This window comes from Phocoena phocoena, chromosome 2, assembly GCF_963924675.1.
Source record: "Phocoena phocoena chromosome 2, mPhoPho1.1, whole genome shotgun sequence".
Lineage (NCBI taxonomy): Eukaryota > Metazoa > Chordata > Mammalia > Artiodactyla > Phocoenidae > Phocoena > Phocoena phocoena.
Genome location: NC_089220.1, coordinates 26627881 through 26646319, shown reverse-complemented (window position 1 = coordinate 26646319; position 18439 = coordinate 26627881). Strand labels below are relative to the sequence as shown.

The 18439-nt window shown below is 39.4% G+C and overlaps 1 protein-coding gene across 1 annotated transcript in view; it reads left to right on the top strand.

Annotated features, from left to right (window-relative positions):
- TTLL5 (tubulin tyrosine ligase like 5) overlaps positions 1–18439 on the top strand; it is a 253665-nt gene that overhangs the window by 100131 nt on the left and 135095 nt on the right. The window contains exons 18-22 of the mRNA XM_065871649.1: positions 1795–1833; positions 9050–9207; positions 10142–10448; positions 14977–15097; positions 17753–17899. Of these exons, the coding sequence (XP_065727721.1) occupies positions 1795–1833; positions 9050–9207; positions 10142–10448; positions 14977–15097; positions 17753–17899 (772 nt within the window). The remainder of the gene's footprint in view (positions 1–1794; positions 1834–9049; positions 9208–10141; positions 10449–14976; positions 15098–17752; positions 17900–18439) is intronic.

Below are 18439 nucleotides of genomic sequence, written 5' to 3'. Positions count from 1 at the left end.
TCCCATACATTCCCTTGGAGTGGCCTTCAGTTTATCCTGAATTCTTATTCTAGCCATGGCCTTCATCTTCTTACCTAGACTAGAAGGAAGTTCTCCCCGCCCTTCTTATCCCTCCATCTGATTTAGATTCCCATATTGTACATATTGTATTATAATTGTCTGTTTACTAACTACTCTGTCTACTTTCAAGTTGGCTTTTAAGAGTAGGTACTTTGTTATGTTCATCTTTGTCAGTATCAAGAACCTACCACGTGGTGGGCACACACACAAAAACATGCCTTAAAAAAATGAAATTGTGTTTGTTGCAAGCCCTAACATCCTCCATTAAATCTGTTCTCTTCAACCTGAACGGATGTGTTCTCTCTTGCAAATCCTGTTGCGTTACTGCCAGAACTACTTTCAAGCTAATTCTCTAATCATTTCATTTCATAACTGGTTCATTTTGTCTGCCTTCTCTGCCCTCCCCGACTCATCCCCCACTTACCCACCCTGCCCTGGCAAACAGTGTCATACCTACTGTCTCACAGCATGACAGTAATTTTAACCCTGGCTGCATGTTAGTAACACCATATTTGTGCCCTAGCCCTTCCCAGACTGAAGTCTTGTACTTACTAAAAGCTGCTCAGGTGATTATAATGTGAAGCCATGATTGCGAATTACTGGTGCAAACCATTATCTGATAAAAAAGTTAAAATAATAAAAGTTAAAATAATTTCTGATAATAAGTTGACAGTATTAGGACACTGGCACAGATAGAAGACATGGGAAGGAAAAGATAAAACGTTTCGGTGGAGACAGATTTTTCACTTGATTTTTCTATAGATAGAAGATCTTGGTATTGATTGCATCCATCTCCTTTTTAATAAACCAATATCGTAGGTTACATGTTGTATGATTCCATTTATATAACAATTTTGAAAGGATAAAATTTTAGAATGGAGAACAGATTAAAGGAAGCCAGAGGTTAGGTTATAAAAGGGCAACATAGGGGGTCCTTATGGTGATAGGATTGTTCAGTATCTTGTCTGTGGATTCATGAACCTACACAGTGATAAAATTGTACAGAACTAAATATACACACTCACAAATGAGTACAAATAAAACTGGGGAAATGTTTTTAAAAAAAGAGAGGGTCAAGTGAAAGGAATTTGAATGAAAAACAAAAGCCAGTTTAAACCTGAATGGTACTTACTTCCTGTGGTTAGACCCCAACTCTCGTTTAGAGACAATGAAGAACATCTCTTTTTTAAAGAGATTTTTTTAATTATGGAAAATCTATTTCTCATGAGCATCTTTTTTGAACCCCATGAGAATTGAGATTGGCTTCTTTCGCTAATACAGTTCAGTGCAAGTAGAAAGAACACTGGAGTCTGAGAGCAAAGTTATAGGCTCAGCGTTAAACTCTTTAAAGCTCTGACATTGGGCATGTCACAAAATGGTCTTATCCTGCTCCTTTTTATAAATGGGGCTCAACAGTTGTTGTGAAGAATAAGTGTGATTAGATTTGTGGCGAGATACACAAATGCAAGTAATTGTTAGAAATTTCCTCTAGAATTCATTTGTCCTCTTCCTTTTGTTTTTTATTGATCCTCCCTAAAGGTTATGGTACTCTGTTCTTTTCTGAGCATGTTCTCAGTTCATCTGTCTGCTTCTAACCCAAGATGCCTTCCCTGGCATAATTCTATGTTGAATTTCTGTAGTACAAATCTCAGGAGTGTGTGTGTGTGTGTGAACTCAGGAGAGAATGACTATCTGTGTAGTGCTCTAACCCACTTGTCCTTTCTAATTCTGTAGGGGAAACCCAAGAAGAAGCTTATTGACAGGAAGAACACGGTAACTGATTTTTGAAAGTTGAGAAGTTCTTTCTATGTGCATAATATGTGACCATACACAGGCTAAGCATGATACTTTATATAACCATTTCAGTTTGACTCAGCTTAAATAGTAACATAAAAATGTTTTCTATTGAAGCACTATTCCGTGGCAACATTTTACAAACTAAGTTTGGGATTTATAATTTTATAACTACAATATGTCATTTCAGTGATAATAATAGTATTCTTGTTTGGCTATGTGAGAGAGCCCAAAGTATTAATGAGATTTCCAGACCTGTCTCATGCTAAATTCAAAGAAAAGGTTATGTTTTGGCCTTGACATACCTGGGGCATACAGCTTTGCACCTTATGGGACTGACCAGAGTTGCTTCCACTTTGCCTTAGAACTAAAAGTGTGAAAAATACCTGTGGCTCTTAATTTTGGCAGAGGAGAGAAAGGTCTTAGAAGAACCGCTGGGATGGCCTTGCCCAACTGAAGACTGCAACTAGAACAAAAACTCAACCCTAATTACACATCTTCTGGTTTGAGAGATTATGTAAATCCCCTTTGTGCTATTTCTCTTTACAAAGCAAAATGACAATAAGAAAGAAACCTCCTATAGCTAGCTTTTTGTTTTACATTTAAAAATTAAGATAAGGGGGGCTTCCCTGGTGGCGCAGTGGTTGAGAGTCCGCCTGCCGATGCAGGGGACATGAGTTCGTGCCCCGGTCCGGAAAGATCCCACGTGCCGCGAAGCGGCTAGTCCCGTGAGCCATGGCCGCTGAGCCTGCACGTCCGTAGCCTGTGCTCCGTGACGGGAGAGGCCACAACAGTGAGAGGCCCGTGTACCGCAAAAAAAAAAAAAAAAAAAAAAAAGATAAACTTGGTTTTCTCTTCCAAATCTTTTGAAGCATAAATCTAATCCTTATTTAAAGAAGGAAAATATGATTGCCATTTAATGTAGGGAAAACTGAGAGAAATCAAGTTTTGTAGCTTGTTTCCAAATGAAAGTCATGCTTAGTTTATAGATTTTCTCCAGTTACTAGTCAAGGAATATACTTCCTAGAGTATACTACTATCAATTTGGAAATTAGAAAAAAATACTTAAACAACCAGAATATTTAAAGATCAGTGGGTTTTGTCCTTTCTTTAGGACAATTTATATTGCCATCATTATGGGTTTTCTGGTGGTATAGAGGTATAAGCAAATGAAAGGTGTCATATAACAAACCTTATGCTGGAGCATGAAACAAGTCTTAATACGTTTGAAAGGATTAAAATCATACAGAGTGTGTCCTTTGACTACAATGATATTAGAAATCAATAACAAATATTTGGGAATTAAACAACACGTTTCTAAATAATACATGGGTCAAGGAAGAAATCATAAGGAAAATTCAAAACATTTTGAACTGAACAATAATAAAAATATAACATTAAAATGTGGGGTGCAGCTAAAGTACTGTTTGGTGGTGTGTGTGATGGGTGTGACTTATAGCTTTATTTTTATTTATTTATTAAACATCTTTATTGGAGTATAATTGCTTTACAGTGGTGTGTTAGTTTCTGCTTTATAACAAAGTGAATCAGTTATACATATACATATGTTCCCATATCTCTTCCCTCTTGTGTCTCCCTCCCTCCCACCCTCCCTATCCCACCCCTCTAGGTGGTCACAAACCACCTAGCTGATCTCCCTGTGCTATGCGGCTGCTTCCCACTAGCTATCTGTTTTATGTTTGGTAGTGTATATACGTCCATGCCACTCTCTCACTTTGTCCCAGCTTACCCTTCCCCCTCCCCATATCCTCAAGTCCATTCTCTAGTAGGTCTGTGTCTTTATTCCCATCTTACCCCTAGGTTCTTCATGACCTTTTTTTTTTTTCTTAGATTCCATATATATGTGTTAGCATACGGTATTTGTTTTTCTCTTTCTGACTTACTTCACTCTGTATGACAGACTCTAGGTCCATCCACCTCACTACAAATATCTCAATTTCGTTTCTTTTTATGGCTGAGTAATATTCCATTGTATATATGTGCCACATCTTCTTTATCCATTAATCCGATGATGGACACTTAGGTTGCTTCCATGTCCTGGCTATTGTAAACAGAGCTGCAATACTTAAGCAGAATATTGAATTTGTAATCAAAAACTTTCCTACAAAGCAAACTCCAGGTAGTTTCACTGGTGAATTGTATCAACATTTGAGGAAGAATATGCACCAGTCTTACGCAAACTCTTTCAAAAACATAGGCAAGGATACTTCCCAATTCATTTTATGATGCCAGAAAAGTATGACATGAAAACCTGACAAAGACATTTAAAAAAATTATAGGCTAATATCTACATGAACATAGATACAGAATTTCTTAAAAGAATATTAACAAATAGAATCCATCAGTATATGAAAAGGATAATACAGATGACTAAAGTGAGATTTTCCCCAGTAATGCAAGGTTGATTTAACATTTGAAAATTAGTCAATATAATTCACCATATTAAATAAAGGGGAAAAAACCAGATCATCATTTTATTGCTGAAAAAAAGAAAGAAAAACCCATGTGTGTTAAATTGATGAAATTCACCACATGTTTATGAGAAAAACTCTTACACATCAGGCATAGAAGAGAAATTCTTCAGTCTGATAAAGGCCTTCTATGAAAAACCTACTTCTGACGTCATACTGACATAATGAGGGTTACCCTATGATTAGTGATAAGGCAAGTTGTCTGCTTTCACCACTTGTATTCCCTTTATACTAGAGGTCCTAGGCAGTACAATAAAGCAAGGGGAAGAAAAAGAAGTAAGGCATACAGATTAGAAAGGAAGAGGTTAAATATCTTTACTCTTAGATGACATGATCAGGTTAGTAGAAAGTTACAAGGCATACACAGAATAACTACAAGAACATTCAAGTGCACTTGGCAAGGTCTTGGGATACAAGGTCAATATACTAAAATCTGTTGTTTTTTTTAGTATACTAGCAGTAAATGGAAAATGAAATTTAAAATTCCATTTATAATAGCTTTTGAAAATATGAAATTCTTAGGGGTAAATTTAACAAAATATGCTCAATACCTATATATTAAAAGCTCCTAAATATTACTTAAAGAGATTAAAGAGGACTTCCCTGGTGGCAGAGTGGTTAAGAATCCGCCTGCCAATGCAGGGGAGACAGGTTCAAGCCCTGGTCCGGGAAGATCCCACATGCCGCGGAGCAGCTAAGCCCGTGTGCCACAGCTACTGAGCCCGCGCTCTGGAGCCCACATGCCACAACTACTGAAGCCCGTGCACCTAGAGCCCGTGCTCTGCAACAAGAGAAGCCACCGCAATGAGAAGCCTGTGCACCGCAGCAAAGAGTAGCCCCCACTCGCTGCAACTAGAGAAAGCCTGCACACAGCAATGAAGACCCAACACAATTTAATCAATAAATTAAGAGATTAAAGAAGATCTAAGTAAGTGCAGAGATATGTCATGTTCATGGATTAGAAGACTTAATATTGTAAGTGTTCATTCTCCTCAAATTGATCTAAAGAATATTCTAGTAGATTTTTTTGTAGAAATTGACCTTTTTTTCAATGTATATGAAAATGCAAAGAGCTTAGAATATCCAAAGTAATCTTGAAGAAGACCTAGAGTACCTAGAAGAAGAAATATTATAACGCTATAGTAATCAAAACTGTTGCAAATTGATCAATGGAACAGAATAAAGAGCCCAGAAATAGGCCTGCATGACTTTAAACAAAAGGCCTAAAGTAATCCAATGGGGAAAGGAAACTTTTTAATAAATGGGGCTGGAACTGAATATTGTATTTTAAAAAGTGAACTTTAACCTCTGTCTCCCACAAAAATTAGAGGTGATTCATAGACATAAATGTAAAAGCTATTAGCCTAAAACTTTGTAAGGAAAATATCTTTGTGACTTTGGGCTTGGCAGAAGTTTTTAGACATGACACAGTAAATAATCAGCAAAAATGAAAAAATGATAAGTTTGATTTCCTCAAAGTTAAATATTTTTGTTATAAAGACACTATTAAGAAAATTACTAGACAAGCCATAGACTGAGTGAAGATATTCATCAAACATATCTGTCAAAGGACTTGTATATAGAAAATATAACAAACTCCTACAACTAAATAATTATAAGACAATCAGCCCAGTTACAAATGGGTAAAATGCTTGGACATTTTAAAAGGAAGATATATGAATAACCAATATACTAACGAAAATGTGCTTTACAACCTTTGTTATAAGAGAATTGCAAATTAAAATCATCAGATACCACTGAACATCCAGCAGAATGGCTAAAATTGTATCAAATCATTACATTGTATACTTTAAATATAATTTTATTTGTCAATTATACCTCAATAAAACTGGAAAAAAATGGCTGACAACATCAAATAGTGAGGATGTGGAGCTCATGGAACTCTGATAAATTGTCACTGGCAGCATAAACTGGTACAGGCACTTCAATACTTTTTTTTTTTTTTTTTTGCAGTACGTGGGCCTCTCACTGCTATGGCTTCTCCCGTTGCGGAGCACAGGCTCCGGACGCGCAGGCCCAGCGGCCATGGCTCACGGGCCCAGCCGCTCCGCGGCATGTGGGATCCTCCCGGACCGGGGCCCGAACCTACGTCCCCTGCATCGGCAGGCGGACTCCCAACCACTGCGCCACCAGGGAAGCCCGGTACAGGCACTTTAGAGTCCGGCAGTTTGTTAGCCTAGAAAATTCCACTCTGAGGTCTTTACTCAGAAGAAATGAAAAGCATAACCACAAAGTGACTTGTACAAAAATGGTCATAGCAGCTTCATTCATAATATTGCAAAACTAGAAGCAGCTTCGGTGTCCAACAATAGGGGAATAGGTGAACTGTGGATTATTCATACACTGCACTAATGCTCCGCAAAAAAAAGGATCCACACTGATACTCACAACATGGATCAATCTCAAAAACGTGCTGAATGCAAGACAACACAAAAGGGTTCATACTATACTATTCCATCCTTCTGAAGTTCTAGGACAGGCAAACCTAACATGTGATGCAAAAATTCAGAACGGCTTCCTTCGGGAGTATGAGGGAGGGATTTACTGGGAAGGGGCATGAGAACTTTCTGAGGGGATAGTAATGTTAGAGTTTGGGTTATATAGCTCTAGGTCTCATCAGATGGACATATGGACATTTAATATTTGGATGTTTCACTGTGTGTCATTTTTAGCTCCCCCCGCCCCCCCAAAAAAAAAAGAAAAGAGAAAAAACTTTCAAAGCCCTATAAAATATTGAACTCTAGATCCTAATGATTTGAGTGTTTAAAGTGTTCAGGAGTGAAGTGCACTGATGTCTTTGTGCAACTTTGAAATGCTTTAAAAATGAAGTGGACTGATTGATGGATAGAAGAAGAGAAGATTGGATATATATGTGATGAAACAAATATAGTAAGATATTCATTGTAGAAGCTGGCCAGTGGGTGTATGGATGTTCACTGTATAATTCTTTAAACCTTTCTATTTGTTTAAATATTTCATAGTAAAAGTGTAGGAAAATGAAATAAAGTAGACATAGATAAAAGGTATTACAACTTACGGGGAATTCAGTTGTTTATTAATTCAGAAGTATTTATGGTATGTCAGGTGCGTGCTGAGCACTCTCATAAGCATCACTGATCCAGTGAGAAACAAGACAAGCGTGGGCCTTGCCTCTATAGAACTATAATTCTGTTTCTTTCCCCAGCATTCCCTGCCTCCATTCCTTGTAATAGTTGTGATTTATATGTCTGTTCAGGGTTTCTTAGAAGCTTATAGTTGTTATTTTAAAATATCAGATTTGTTTTATTTTCTTTATTATTTAATTGGCCAAAAATCTATTTTCATAACTGTGTGTGTGTGTGTGTGAGGGGGTAATGTTCAGTGGTTGAGACTATGATACACTGGGGTTGAACTATTTTTAAAGTTTATTAATTTGCTTCCCTTCTCTGCACCCCATATCAGGACCCTCCCAGTTCTTGGTTCAATTCCCCGCTTTAGAGGGGAGGCCTTCAAAATACTTACTATCCAGTCCATCCACCCAGAAAACTCTAAAAGTCCTAACTAGACCAAAAGACACAGCCTTTCCATCATACTCAGGGACTGAAAACTCCCAGAGGAATGAGGATGAATTTCCACCTCAAAGGGAATACGCTTTGAGTTGTGAAGAGTTCACAAGAAAGAGAGTTCAGAGCCAACCAGTTAGATCTTGAGTTCTGGGTATACAGAGTTGGCTGCCTGCTTTCCGACACTAACATGGATACGTCTTTTCTGACTTAGTGACCAAGAACCCTGTCTCTCTTTTGTGACGTCGTTATCTCTGCCTGTGCTGTACTTTGCCCGGTCCTTGTGTGGATTGGGTCTGATTCCTGTCACTTAACCTAATGTATGATTTATTTTATCTAATGCCTAATGTACCTGTAGCCATTCCCTCTCCTCATCCCATTTCCCATCCATGATCTGATGGAATTTGCTGTTGTCCTGCATCTGCTGCCTTCCCTTGTCTGTGCCTCTGACCCTAACTCCTGACCTGTACTCAGTACCTCGAGAGTCCCTGCCACCTCTCCCCAGCTCCTCCTGTAACTAAGTACGCTACAAGAGACGTTCCTCCTGTTGGAGCGCTTGAGACTTGGTGCATCCCAAGGTCTTGGTGACTTTTCACGAAGATGCTTTCCCTGTGAGTCTCCTTCAGCTCTGTGCTGCCATATTCACAGATTATCAGCCATCCCTCTCCTCGTCTCAACCTGTGCTAAATCTGTATTTATTAAATATTATATATGTCAAAGGAATATTTGTGTAATTCTGAGTAAGTTATAATGAATAAATAAAATAATAAGTATACCTCTAGCCATCACCAGCTTAGTGAGGATTAAAGTGTTACCAGTATCTCTAGTCATTCTTAAGGCATAGTTGGGTAGCACTTTATGATCTCTGTACTGAATAGTCAGCCAGTATTACTGAATACTTAAAAATACTTAAACATTGTCTTCAGATATATTTTTGTTCAGAACATTTAACAAATTCAGATAGCCCATTAGTGAAATTCTAATGTAGATTCCAGTATTCCCATTTATCTGTCAAACATTTTAGAATTCACTAGAGTAACCATGCCTGGCCTGACATCATTACAGAGTTCTGTCAAACTTAGCCTTGGAATAAAGGAGAGAACTTTCTGAAGGCTCTAGGTACCATGTTTTTTCCCATAGAGTTGCGGTTGATGGAGCACCGGAATTGAAGGTAGAGAATATGAATTTAAGGGCCAAGTTGCACGCTGCTCTTTATGAGAGGAAGCTCCTGTCTCTGGAGGTGCGAAAACGTCGACGACGGAGTGGCAGATTGAGGGCAATGCGGCCAAAATACCCAGGTACCGGCTGGTGAGCTTCCATCAAGCTCTATGATCTGTGTCCTGTCGTACCGATTTAATCAGCTTCTTAATTAACACTTAATGAATCAGAACTTTCTGACTACATATGCTTACTTTTTTTGATACAGTCTTTTTCCTCGGAAACTTGTTTCAAAAGGATAATAAGTTTTTAAACCTTCCATTCTGTGATATTTGTACTGAAGAATATCCGAAGTGCACACGTTTTGGCCTTTGCTCTTGCTCTTACAGCATCATTTAACTACCTGATACTTAGCTTAAGTTTAATGGAACCCTGAGCATCATTGTTTGGGTTTTTCATGATTAGGTATGAAGTCCAGTTCGTCCTTTGACATTGCTGAATTGTGTAAGTATTTTAAACATGAACAGAAAAAGGGAATTTCTTTCTCTCCTAGAATCTCCCTTGTTACAGATTTGTTTGTCACGGACGAATTGACTTCCTTTTTCTCCCTCCTTCTCTCATTCGTTGAGTGCCTGTATCAAGCACATTAGTCACTGGGGTTTCATTGGTGAATAGAAAAGCTATGGTCCTTGTCCTCATAGACCTTCCAAGGCAGTGAAGGAGAAGGATAATGGATAAACATATGATAGAAAGATATTCCCCTGCTTATTGTACCCCCGTGAAAGATGCCCTTCTGAAAACCTCTAACACGCTGTAGAGATTACTCTACTAAAAGGGTTTTTGCCTTAAGTTATGAGAGAACCATTGGTATATCGATGAGAAACATCAACTCTTATGAAGATCATTAATAGGTTTTTAGAATATATAAGAGGGACGTGTGTATGTTGTTAATTTTGTGCATTATTTGTGGTCTGATTTAGAAATGGGTTTTTACTGAAAAGATAAAAGGAAGGTATTGGGAGAGAGGAAAATTTAATCCTTTTTTCAGCAACATTAGTGATTCTTCGCATTTAGTGATTACCCAACCAGCTGAAATGAATGTTAAAACCGAGACAGAGAGCGAAGAGGAGGAAGAAGTTGCCTTAGACAGTGAAGATGAAGAACAGGAAGCTTCCCAGGAGGAGTCTGCAGGGTCCCTCGGAGAAAATCGAGCCAAACACACACCCTCACTGACCGTTATGGTAGAAAATTCACCCAAAGAAAGTGCCGTGAAAGTCCCTGAATGGAGTGACAAAGGTGAACAGTGCTGCAGAGCCGAGACTCAGGAGCCAGAGCCTAAGTTTAACCTGATGCAGGTTTTGCAAGATAACGGCAATCTTAGGTATGTACCTTTCCTAATTATAATAGCAAAACTGAAAACAGCGAATTTGTACTGTGTACCGGGGTATTGTGCTTGTGGCCTTATAGCCACTTTTCGTTTCTTATGCACAGGAATCCTGTGAATTAATGACTGTGATTTGATATTATTACTATCAAGGAAACTGAGCCTTAGAGAAGTTGCTTGTCCAAGGTCTAGAACTGTGATACAAACCCAGGTCTCATTGGCTCAACAAATACTTGTTGGGTTTCAGCATTAGTGACTTAAGAGGACAAGGTGACTGAGACAGGGAGCTCAAGCAGTTCATGGCTTAGAGTGGGGACACTTAAAGAGCGGCGGCTATGACCCCAGTATGGACAAAGGGCTCTTAGGGCACAGGAAAAGGAGTGATTGGTCTTGCTTGGGAGGGCTAGAGAGACATTAGGGAAGAGGCAATATTTGAACCAGGCCTTCCCCGATAGGTAGGCTTTCCGGATTTGGGAGGTGACAGCTAAGTATGGGAGTGCTAGTAGAGGGAATAAAGGCACAGAGGGGTGAAAGTACAGTCATTCTTTCAGTTCCTCGACAAATATTTATTGAGCACTTGATCTATACCAGGAATTGTGCTGGGCTGTATAGTGTTACGGTGGAGACCAAAACAGTCGTGGAGCCCACAGTCTAGTGGGGAAGACTGACAGTAAACAAAGAAACAAGGTAATTTCAGGCAGTAAGAAGTGCTGTGTAGATAATAAAATAGGGTGTTGTATTAGAGTGTAATTCGACAGAAAGTTTCTGTAGCTTCTGGTGCTTTGGGCATGGAGAGGTAAGCTTTAAGGTGAGTCCTAAATGATGAGAAGGAGTAAGTCATGTGAATATCAGGGAGCAGAATATTCCAGGCAGAACGGCAAGTATAAAGAACCTGAAATTGGAATGAGCTTGGCAAGTTTGAGAAATACAGATTAGTGGTGTGACGTTACATGGAGAAAAGGGTGCAATAAGAAGTGAGACTAAAAAATTGGATGTCATTTGATCATAAAGTGCCATAGAGGAGCCTGGACTTTATTTCCTAGATGGATAATTTTTAAGCAGATGTGTGATATGGTCAGATATGGGAACATATGTATAACTGATTCACTTTGTTATAAAGCAGAAACTAGCACACCATTGTAAAGCAATTATACTCCAATAAAGATGTAAAAAAAAAAAAAAGAAAGAAAGTAAATTCTGCTTGCATTGTGGGAAAGTGATTGATAAGAGGAGAACTAAGCGTTGAGAGCTGAGTTAGGGACTGTTAAAGTAGTCCAGAGCCAGGAAGATGAAGGTCCTGATCAGAGCAGTGGCTATAGGAATGAAGAGAATGGGATGGAGTTAATGAAATTTGCAAGTTAAAATTGGTAGGGCTTGGTCCCTGTAGATGTAAGAATTCCAAAGAGACTGAATTTTCCAAGTTTGGTAACTTGGTGCTGCCATCAGTCAATATAAGGAGCACAGGAGTTGGTTTCATGATAGAAATAATGTGTTTTAATTGGGACACGGTGAGGTGGAAGTGTTCTGGCATGAAGATGATCAGTAGATAGGTGAAAATACAGCTTTGAAAGTCAGAGTTGAACAGGACTGTACAACTTCAGAGTAGATGAGCTTGTGCATTTCAGTTTAGTTCAGCAGGCATAGACAGGAGAAAAGGAAGAGAACTGAGGCCTGGGGAAAACCAGTGTTTAATAGTAAAGAGACCAAGGAGTAGCAGTTAGAGTGGTAGCTATAAAACTGGGAGGAGACAGTATAGAAAAGCTACAAGATGAGAGTTTCAAGCTATAGAGTGCCTCTGGCAGCCCAGGTTAGGATGAGACCTGAAAAGAGTCTCCTGCATTTATGACCTGGGGGTGGACTTCGTGGGTAGAAGAGAAATTGTGAGTTGAGCAAATAGGAAAGCAAGTGTGAACTAACTTTTTCAGAGAGTTTGACAATGCATGAAAGACAGGTGAGAACTCATCAGAAAGAGGGAGCAAGCTAAGAGAAAAAAGATTCTGGGATTCTGGAGCTTATTTAGAGATTAGGGGAAGGCTTTGATGGTAAAAGAATTAGAGATACAGAAATGGATATATTGTCCTAAAGGAAGGTAGGAAGAGGCCAATGGAGGGGTGTCTCTTCCTGTAATGAATGCAGTAGTTAGAGGTTAAAGAGGCAGGAAGTGTAGTTATATAAGCACGACGGCCTTTAGTTTCTAAGCTAGAGGTCAGTTCTTATACTGCAAGGATGGAGGGTGATATTGGCGTTTAGGGGGTTGGAGGGTAGAGTTAAGGTTTGGAATGGTGCGTGGAGAATGAGAGTAGTTGCGTTAGTGGAGAGCAGAGAGGGCTCTGTCAGAAGACTTGACTCTGGCTTTTCAGTGCTTGCCAACTGGCAGTATGACCACAGGCAAGTTAGAGAGCTTCTCTAGGCCTCAGTTTTCTTTTCTGTTAGGCCAGGGTATGGGGTTAGACAAAGACAGGTTTTTCAAACTGTGCTCTCTAGAGAGGAAGGAGGAGTCCACTGAATTGAAATAGAACATTTGAAAACCACTGGCCTATATTCTAATGTCCTTTCCAGCAATAAAATTCTACTTAGATGTTGTAGAAATAAATTAGTTATTCATAAATCTTACGGATCTTACTTTTAAAGAGTAAACTCTTGTAATTGCAGGGTGTGTTAATGTAATAAATCAGTGGTTTTTCAAACTGTGTTCCCTGGAGCTGCCCATAATTCTGTGGAGCATCTCAGTGGCTACTGAGGGATCTGGGGGTGTTCCATGGCAAGGATTCAAGGCTCCAGGCCCCAGCCCACTAGTTGTATATTTTTGTATGCTGAGGATCTCCATAGGATTTTATTTTTTTAAAATAGATTTCTTTGGTGTAAATTATTCTATTATTTTGGTTTGTCAGTTACAGATTACTAGCTGACCAATGTGTCCAATACCTTAGGGACAACCTCAGGATTAACATCCCACAGCTCTCTAGTAAGGTTTTTAGAGATGGAAAACTCAGTTCTTGTTCGTTTGATTTACAACAGTGATTTGCAACAAAAGGTTGATTGAAATCTCAACTTCCAAGCAGTAATTCCCTTACCCAAAAGACCTTCATATTTTAATATTAGGGAAATAGTCAATAAAATTGGGTATTTTGCTACATTTGGAGGTGTCTGAAACATGCCATTTTTAGCTCACTTTATTGCAAGTGAATTTGTTGACCAAAATGGAGAGTCTTTTTCCATTTATTTTGACTTGAAAATAATTAGCTTATGGGAATGGTTGAGGGGAAAGTGTATATGGTCTCCAGAACAAGGATTTTAAGTGTTCTTCTTGATGAAAAACATTTGAAAATATAAATTTCAAAATCATATTGTGCTCCCATAAACTATTCCTATTAATAACAAAGATGTAGCCTTATATTTCATACTCTGAAGAGCTTGAAAAGCAAATCTACTCCCCAACCTGACTCCTCTCCCTTCCAGCACACACATAGAAGATAGATGTAGACCCTCCTAGGATTTCCAGTTTACTCTGGACAAGTCCTTCGTCCTAACCTTGGGGGAACAGTGAGTAGAAAGCATTCAGTGATTGCATGTGTGAGGATTGTAAACAAAGTTTGTGTTGGGCCCTAATCTTCGCTGATGTAATTTTGGCTAGCATGTCAGAAGGCCAAGCAGCTGAAGTAACTACAGTCTCTCCTGAAAGAAAACAGATCTTCTGCAGTTAGCAGCTGAAGTGAAAGTCATCAGTGTTTCTCTGGTACTCCTGTCTTCTAAATGATAGCTTGATCAGATTTCCTTGTTTCCAACCTAGACCTCCAAGCAGAAATCAGCTGGCTTCTTCAGTGATGTTGCTGAGGTGCTTTTTACTATATGTGTGGACTTCTTTTTCCCCCTGAACATCTGGGCTCATCTTAGCCGGTCAGTGCATCTATGCCAAACTCCATTGGACCTCACTCATTTGTTCTGGGCTCCAGCCACTCCCGTCCTGTAGTTGAGAAAAGCCTGACCTTAAATTTGGTCTCAAAGTTCCTTTGTAGGATTTATCTGTTTCCTGCTTTGGAGGCTTTTGCACACCAGAAATTAGTTGCTATAGCAAAAGCCATACTTTTGTACTAACTGATAAGTATGTTTTTAAGGGCCTCCAAGGCAGAAAAACCTTTCTGTATCAATACAAAGGTTCTTGTGAAAATTCGGTACTTTTCCTGTCCGTTTCCCCGAGAAAGTTGTTTAAAAGTTCCAAAAGATAAGGTATAAGAGTAGGAAACATGATTCTCTATTCTTGCTTGATTTCCCCCCCCCGCCCCCCACGCCATGGTAATAATGAGAAAATAAGTAGGATTCTCCATCTCTGATTCTTTAAATAGAAAAAAAGAAATCTCATGTACTGGGTGGAAGGAATCTTTACTCAGTGACTGTATGATGGACTTCATTTTTCTTAGCCATTCTAATAGAAGGATCCTCAAAGGCCACTTTGAGAGAGGCAAGCACACATTTGGTAGGTGCACCATTCTGTCTCATAACGGTATGTTGTTTTGGATTTCTGTAGCAAAGTGCAGGCCCGAATAGCATTCTCTGCCTATCTCCAGCATGTTCAAATCCGACTGATGAAAGACAGTGGAGGTCAAACGTTCAGTGCCAGTTGGGCTGCCAAAGAAGATGAACAGATGGTGAGGCTCTTCTTGTTGGAACCTTTTTACTTTCTCTTACTCTCCCTCCCTCCCTCCCTCCCTCCCTCCCTCCCTCCCTCCTCCCTCCCTTCCTTCCTTCCTTCCTCCTTCCTTCTTTTCTTTTTTTTCCTATACTAAGATAAAGAACAGTATACTTGTGGTGAAAGAATTATTCCACGTATAGCTTGCAGATTTCTCTTACTTTTCTGTGAAGTGAATCTTGGATCTGGAGCCATGTTCATCACAGTATGTGTTGAGGGCATTAATTTACTTCATTCAGAAAATGGAAATTGATTGCTCATTAGATGTCAGGCCCGTGCAAAGCCCTAGAAAGGAATAACAATTTGCAGAGTCCTTTCTCAAGCAGCTTCACATTTTATTAATTCTTTGATATAGGCACTGTCATCTCCATTTGCAGATGAGGAAGCAAAGACCTAGAGGAAGGGGGTAATTTGCCTGTTGTCCTGTAGCTCATATGTGCTGAAACTGGAACTTAAACTCAAATGTTGCAATTGTACATTATTTGCTCTTGCACTATTTCCATGGGTCATAAGGCATTTATTTTCTGTCCTGGGGGGTCAAGTTAGCTCTTTGAAAATCAACACTTTATCACGGGCCCTCTGAGAATGTACCATCCTCCATTTTAACGTTTTTTTCTTTACTGGTTGTCACTTTATAAAATTATTAGGTTACTGGAAACAAACTTGTGTAATAATTTTTACTGTATATTGGTCGTTCGAACCTGCCTAAAATTTAATATACTAGCAATGTTTTTCTTTTTGGATCAGAATGACAGGGAGCTTGAAGCTCTTTGGTACGGTCAACGCATATAGAAGAAGCCACAGCCCTTCCTTAGGCTTTTTAACCACAGGGATCTGTCACTGAAAAGAGAAGGACCATTAAGTCTGAGAAAGCTGCATCCTTTGTCCAGCTCAGTGGTGATCCTACTGTAATTTTCAGTTCTCCACATATAAGAGGCATACAGTATGCTGGGCTTATTATAAAAGCATGATGGATATCCCAGAAAACAACTTGTGAATTTAAAGTAGCCAATACAACCCAGAGATAAAACCTTGTGTGTTGTAATTTTTCAACCATCAATGGAAAATGTTAGCTCTGCTCTTTCCAAGTGGAAAATTGAAACTGCCTTTTTGAGAGTCAGTTTGTCTGCTCCACTGTGAAAAAATAATGTTTTAATATAACAGCTTAAACCAGCCTATAGTAAAGACAGCAGGGTAGACCTATGAAATCCAACCCTCTGGTTATGAGACTGTTTCTTTATGTTGGAGTAAATTGTCACCAAAGGACAGTGAACCAAAATCAAATTCAAGAAGAAAAAAATAGCTCAGAAGAGAGTAACTATTGCAACTGCTGACTTGGAATTCACACAGGATTTCTATGGAGCTTTTTATAAGAATATTTAGGATCATCACTGCAGAACTTAGTATCAGTTGTGTGCATTCCTGTTTGAAAATCTATCTAAACAACAAACCCTAAGGCATTACCTGATGATTGTGGCAGTGGTCTTGTTTATGAGGAAGGTAGGTGTAGAATTGCCTTCTCTGATCCAAGTTAGGTTTAGAGCTTCTTTATCACGTAATTCACGGAAGGCACATCGACAGAAGTTCCCCAAATCCATCATCTTCAGGCAATTTTACTGTGTTCGGGGGTTGGGTGCGGGGAACTACTATCTTTAAGGCCCTTGGCCTTGCAAAAATCTCTCTTTGAAGCATTTGTGATGTTATGAATGATCTGATTGGTATCTGTTCAGATTTCAAAATCCTTTGCCCCTGCTACCCCTTCATGACCTTTCACTATGCCCTCTTTCCACCCCCCTACTCTAAAAGCATCCTTATTCTTGGGGAAGAAAAAATAAATAAAAAGCTATCACCTTGCAAGCCTGGTAACAGTTCTTTCTTTCCATTAGTCACTAAACTTTTTAAATCAGTAGTTTCTGCTCTTCACCTGTATTCTTCAGTATCCATTCATTTCTTAATCTCTACTTTCTGTCCCCTTTACTCTGCTGAAAGCGGTTGTGGTCCTTTCCTGCTCCAGCCTCTTGGAAGCTGTGACATGGGAGCCTTCCTCCCTTGGCTTGCATGACACTTTTCTCCCGTGTTTCTTTCTACATTTCTGATGTTTCTGTCATGGTTTGTTGTGGTTGTTGTTTGTTTTTTTCTGATTCTTCCTCCTCTTTCCGCTCTCTGAGTGTCAGTATTTCTGTATTCTTTCTCTCCCTTCTCACCTTTGATGACTTGATCCATGGTTTTAGTTTCCTCTACCTATTACTTTCCCTAAGTATCTTTCTCTGACCACCCTATTGGAAGTGATAGCTGCACTTTGAATTATTATAGTACTATATATGTATGAATTGTACTTTTACAGCTGCTACTTTATTACGTAGTTATTTGCACACATACTTGATTTTGATTTTCCCACTGCCAGCTTGTTAAAGGAAGAGGATATGTTTGTTTCGTTTTGTTCTTGTCTGACTGTATCCTTGTTACACCTAGTATGTTTGCTCTGGGTCTTATTTGTTGAAGTGTATAGTATACCTCTTCTTATCTCTCTATTGTGTAATCCCCTTGTAGCTTGTCTTCTGTTGCTTAAGCACAATCCCTTCTTTTTTTCCCCCAATGACTCTTTAATTTATAGGAGCTAGTGGTTCGTTTCCTCAGGCGAGCATCAAGTAACCTCCAGCACTCACTGAGGATGGTATTACCCAGTCGGAGACTGGCACTTCTGGAGCGCAGAAGAATCCTGGCCCACCACCTGGGTGACTTTATCATTGTGTACAACAAGGTAGGTGGTTCATCTGTTAGTCTTGTGCTTTGGATCGCCACACACTGTCAGAAACAGGCTAGAAGCCTCTGTCCAGCTGAGCGGAGAGGTTCTTCTTCCCTTTTAGCATTATCACGTGCTTTGTGGGACATTATGGGGAGCAGGACATCACCCCCTAACCAGCTGGTCTGAAAAGCTACTTGTGAAGGCCCAGGGGCCGTAGTTCACTCTCATCCAAAGGCACATTCCTTTTGAGTGCTGTTGCACCTGAGATGAATCCTGGGCTATGTGAATTTGCATTGTCATTATTGTGCCTGGAGACAGTTGGTGAATTGACTATTTGAGAGCAAATTTGAACTGTGGATTTAATACAGTGACACAGTCTTCCTTCCTGAGAGAGTTACACTTTGTTCTCTAGAGCATTTTAGATAGTGACTTCATTTTACAACCAAGCCCAGAAAATAGACTATTTAGTGAGAATAGTCTGCAAAGCACCTTTTATCCAAGGGTCTTAGAATGCTTTAGAAATGTCATTTTGGGGTGGGGGGAGCGGGGAGCATG